Source organism: Austrofundulus limnaeus, unplaced genomic scaffold (assembly GCF_001266775.1).
Source record: "Austrofundulus limnaeus strain Quisiro unplaced genomic scaffold, Austrofundulus_limnaeus-1.0 Scaffold51, whole genome shotgun sequence".
Classification (NCBI taxonomy): Eukaryota; Metazoa; Chordata; class Actinopteri; order Cyprinodontiformes; family Rivulidae; genus Austrofundulus; species Austrofundulus limnaeus.
In genome coordinates this window covers 590,214-595,228 of record NW_013952453.1, presented here as the reverse complement: position 1 = coordinate 595,228, position 5,015 = coordinate 590,214, and the positions used below count along the sequence as shown (strand labels likewise).

At 39.3% G+C, this 5,015-nt stretch overlaps 1 protein-coding gene across 1 annotated transcript; it reads left to right on the top strand.

Annotated features, from left to right (window-relative positions):
* Positions 1 to 3,200: 3,200 nt before the first annotated feature.
* Positions 3,201 to 5,009, top strand: cd247 (CD247 molecule; the record flags this gene model as incomplete). Its single annotated transcript, XM_014008515.1, is given in 7 exon segments — positions 3,201 to 3,298; positions 3,413 to 3,457; positions 3,577 to 3,642; positions 4,148 to 4,180; positions 4,276 to 4,329; positions 4,505 to 4,534; positions 4,634 to 5,009. Coding segments are annotated over 7 exon segments (383 nt in total), but the record flags the coding sequence as incomplete, so codon positions are not given.
* Between the last annotated feature and the right edge of the window lie 6 nt (positions 5,010 to 5,015).

Genomic DNA, 5,015 nt, shown 5'->3' with positions numbered 1-5,015 from the left:
AAACGAGAGGAAGAGGAGGAGGAGAGAGAGGAGAGACGGAGGGGCTGGCAGTGGCAGGACGAGGGGTGCAGGCGTGGAGACTGTGGCATGCAGCTCCAGTTGGCATGGGCTCTATCAGTCACTCTCAGGCCTGGGCACAGGGCCCTCAGTGGCATCACACACACACACACACACACACACACACACACACACACACACACACACACACACACAAACACACACACGTGCACCCATGACCAGAATTAGATACAAAATGTTTTTTATACATCTGGGCCCAGGAGTCCTGAAGACCATCCATGGGTTAAAGGGGTTATTTTCATATAATATCATGTTAGTGTTTTAAGTGTCTTACATAATAAAAAAAGTTCAGGCTCAGGATTAATTTTCACTATTTCTCACTGTACAGCCTGATAATGGGGCAGATAGTATCGGCTCTGCATTAAAGTGTTTCAGTTTCCATTCTGAGGTTCTGCTCAGGTTCTTCAGTCTCAGAACTCATCTCATTTGTTCCGGTTCGGGTCTGCACCTGGTCCTGAAACCAGAAATTCTGTAGATCTGTTTGGTTCTGGAGACGGAACCGTCACTGAGGCGGATCAGAACCCTGAGCAGATTTTAGAAGCAGACATTTCTTGCTTTTTAATCTCAGGTTGAAGTTGCTCACAGTCTCAGCGGTAGGTACTGTCGGTGTTTCTGACCCGTTTGAAAGTTCTGATGAGGTTTAAACTGTGTTTCTGTTTCACTAACAAACACACATACACGCCCACACACAACCACACACCAGCACACACACACCTGTCAGTTAATGAGCCGCAGAGATCAGCAGCAGCTGAGGAAACCACTGAGACACACATGCACATATTCACACCTATGCACACACACATACACACCATGCATATGCACACACACACAGTTTATATTCTTCTATCCTCGTGGGGACTTTGCAGTGACGTCCATTCATTTTCATTCATTTCTACAGCCTAACCCTAAACCTGAGCCCCGTCTTTAAAATGTTGTTTGAGCTAAAGGGGCCGGGATTTGGTCCCCATTGGATCCTCGCAATACGGTGTATGTGTCTGAGAAATGGTCCTCACGAAGTAGCAAAACCAAGTGCACCTAGACACACACATGTTCGTATACAGACACACACACACACACACACACACACACACACACACACACACACACACACACACACACACACACACACACACACACGATCTTCTACAGACTTGTTTCAATTTCTTCAAGTAAAGGCAAATATTTTCTCAGACATGATTAAAAATATTTGAAACAGTAATAATGTAAATATGAGTACTTTACGCACAGATACCGAGTACTTACTGAGTTAGAACCCTAACACTTTAAAAACACTTTTTTTTATTTAGAACAAAGTGTCCTCCCTTTATAGACCTACAGCCTGTCAAATATACAGCATGATAATGTCGCAGCCTTAAAAAATAAATATAACAACTAAGGTTTTCTTTCTACTTTAATAAATTTCTTAAAGATGGAACACAAACTTTGTGAACTTTAGTAACTGAAAGAACAAGCTGATATTTTACTGACACAACAAAATTAGATCTGGACATAGGTAGAGTGGGGGGAGGAGCCAAGCTCAGATATACAGTAAGTTGTCCAGAAATACTGTTAACTGGATAAAATCATATCTGTTGTAGTGAGGGAGAACCACAAGGTTCTGTGTTCAGTCCATTGTTGTTTTACATAAATGATCGCACATAATTTTATATTTTTCACTGTATAAATTATACGCCATGTGGGTTGAGTAAACTGAATGCCGGTATCACTGATAAATGCCAGAGATGTAAGACAGCTGTTGGGGATCTTCTCCACATGCTTTGGAGTTGTATACATTTGCAAACCTACTGGAGTAATGTAATTCTGTTGACGTCAGAGGTGTGTGACTTTCTTTGAATTTTGATCCTAGGATATGGATAGTTGGAGATGTTGCATCTCTGAAATTAAATAAATACTTAAATATTTTTGTTCTGTTGGCATTGTTTGCTGCAAAAAAGTGCATACCTAAAAACTGGAAGTCTACTGAACCTCCAAACCAGAAACATTGGATCAACGAACTATTGTCATACTGCACTCCTGAAAAAAATCCTCCATTCAGTTCGGGGATCATTATCTGAGTTTGATCAAACATGGACTCCCTTCCTGGACATTCTAACTAGATTTGACTTGAGAGAAAAAAATTTAATTTAGCATTACACAATATAAATATATTGTGTAATGCTAAATAAAATTTTTACTATATGCGCTGCTGTATGGAGAGAGTGGGTGGGTTTTATTTTGGTAGTTTCTTTCAAAAAAATAGAATGTACAGTATACTAAATGTAATTTTTAAATTGATTCTCAATAAATACATCTATACAAAAAATGATCTCACATTAGTTTCTGGGGGTGACATGAAAATACAAATATGATCATCATCGGATGATAAACTCATCTGTTCACCTGAGTGTTTTCTGCTGCGGCTCCTCCACAGCCACTTCTCTTATGAAACACCAAGTCTGAGAAAAAAAAGTGTTTCATGTTCTGTGTAACCAACACAAGCAGAGTCACGTACGTAACACAAAAAGATGAATCAAATGTAAATGTGATGTTAGAAATGTTATAAAATGTCAGTTTTTATATCTGAGTTTTATGTTGAACACCACACCACAGCTTTTGAAAACTTTAAATGTGTCAGAAATTCATCTAAAACTGTCATGATTCTGTCATAAATSTAAAATATTATTTTTATTCATAATTATTCAGAGGTTATTCGGGTGTTTAGTACCATACGTTACTGAGTCTCTTTAATCAGACCTCTGAACACATGAACAGACTAAGAACCAGTTTAGTAGTCTTGACCCTTAACCAAGGCCTCAAGGAACTGGAAGTAGTCACCCCCAGACCTGAAGAACTGCAAGTTCCAGATCCTCCTCCTGAGGAACAAAAACCTGCTGAGTAAATACATATTAATACTCAGAATGAATGAATACTCATAATTAGTAAATRAATGTCTGATGTAATGTTTTCTGTTTTTTATTTAGATGTTTTAGGTTTATTCACTTCCACAGAGACTTCAGCTATAATCTCAGTTTGTTTTCCTGTAAACAGTCCCAGATAAATCAACAAACAGATCAGTATCTGAACCCTCCTTCAGGTCTAAACTGTTTCCTCTGACCCCACAGAGGCGCTGAACATCTCAGACCCTCAGCTCTGCTACATCCTAGATGGGTTCCTGGGTCTGTATGGTCTCATCATCACCGGCATGTTCATCAAGGAGAAGGTGGGTCTTTATACTGGTCCTGACCCAGGACTGTAGTACTGACTCTAGACCTGGACATCTTTAGACATGTGGGTCCTGTTTGTGAGTCCTACTGACCACAATCCTGTTCTTTAGTTCTTCAGAAGCAAAATGAAGCCGGCGGAGGAGAGCCTCTACACCGTAAGTCTGTTCAGCTGGTAGTGATGATGGTGATGACGATGATGATGATGATGATGATGATGATGATGACGATGATGATGATGATGGTGATGATGATGATGATCTGTTTGTGTCTTCAGGATCTCAGAGGTCAGGAAACTGATGGAGGTTACGCCCCACTGATGACCGACCCTGAGAGAGGAAGAGTAAGTTCATCTTCATCAAACGTGATCGGTGATGCTACATGCTAACAGCAGTTAGTCCCTGAGTCCACAGATTTACCATCAGGTCCAAGTTCAGGAAGGTCCAGAACCCTGGTGTTGTTCTGACTGATCCAATCAGAGTGGAATCTAAAAGACCAGTTCCTGTGGAATCAAGGAGATTTTAAGAAACCAAACATGAAAATGATCTAAATCAAGAAAAGAGTTTTAAAAGGTTTGACACAGTTCTGACAGAACCGGTTCTTAGAACCAGAGAAGAACCTGAAAAAAGGAACCTTTTCAGAGCCTCTGTGGAACATTCTGTCCAAAACCTGAAAGCAGAACTTTAACAGAACCAAAACAGAGATTTTTTAGTTTGTCGATTCTAAAGCACCAGCTAGAAACCAGCAGAACCAGAACTTTTGGACCGCTGGTTCTTCTTCAGGTTTTTCAAAGAGCGATAATGTGTTCAGATTTGTCTGTTGAACTGTTCTGTTCTGTGTTCTAACAGAACCGTCGGGTCCAGTCTGACGACACTTACACGGTAATAAATTCTTTATTTTGACCTTTTGTTCTTCTTGGATCAGAACCATCAGTTCCTCCTGATAGAACTTTGGTTCTGTTGGGTTTTTCTGACAGGGTCTGCAGAAACGGACCGAGGGAACCTATAAAGAACTTCCTGTCAAACGAGACGTGAGAAAAACTTCAAAACTCCTCAGATTCTTTGTTTTTTAAACTCAGACAGAAAATTATTTTACTTCATTTAGTTTCAGGCAAAAATATTTTGTTTTAGTTTGTTTGTTGAACAAAATAATTTCAGAAAACTGAAAAATAAGAAGTTCATTTCGACAAATATTTTCTTTTACAGCGACCCAAAAAGAACGAGCAGATTTACCAGGTGAGACAAACCATCCAATCACTGCTGAGCAATTAAAGGATTAATTAACTGATGWATCAATCAGCTGATGTATTAATTAACTGATTCATTTGTTCTCAGGGTCTGAGTTCAGCCACCAGAGACACCTACGACTCCCTGCAGATGCAGCAACGTTAACCAGTTATTAACCAGTTATTAACAACAGTTAACCAGTTATTAATGAGTTATTAATTGCAGTTAACCAGTTATTAACCAGTCATTAACAGAAGTGAATAGTTATTAACCAGTAATGAAGATTTTAACAGCAGTAAAGTTATAAACCAGTTATTAACGGTTAACAGTTATTAGCCAGTTTTTAACAGCAGTTAACCAGTTGTTAACTAAGTTTAACAGTGTTAACTAGTTTTTAATCACCAGTTTACCAGCAGTTAATGAGTTTACCAGTTCTTAACGAGTCCCTAACGAGCTCTGAATGAGGTTCGGTTGTTTTGGTTTCCTGAAC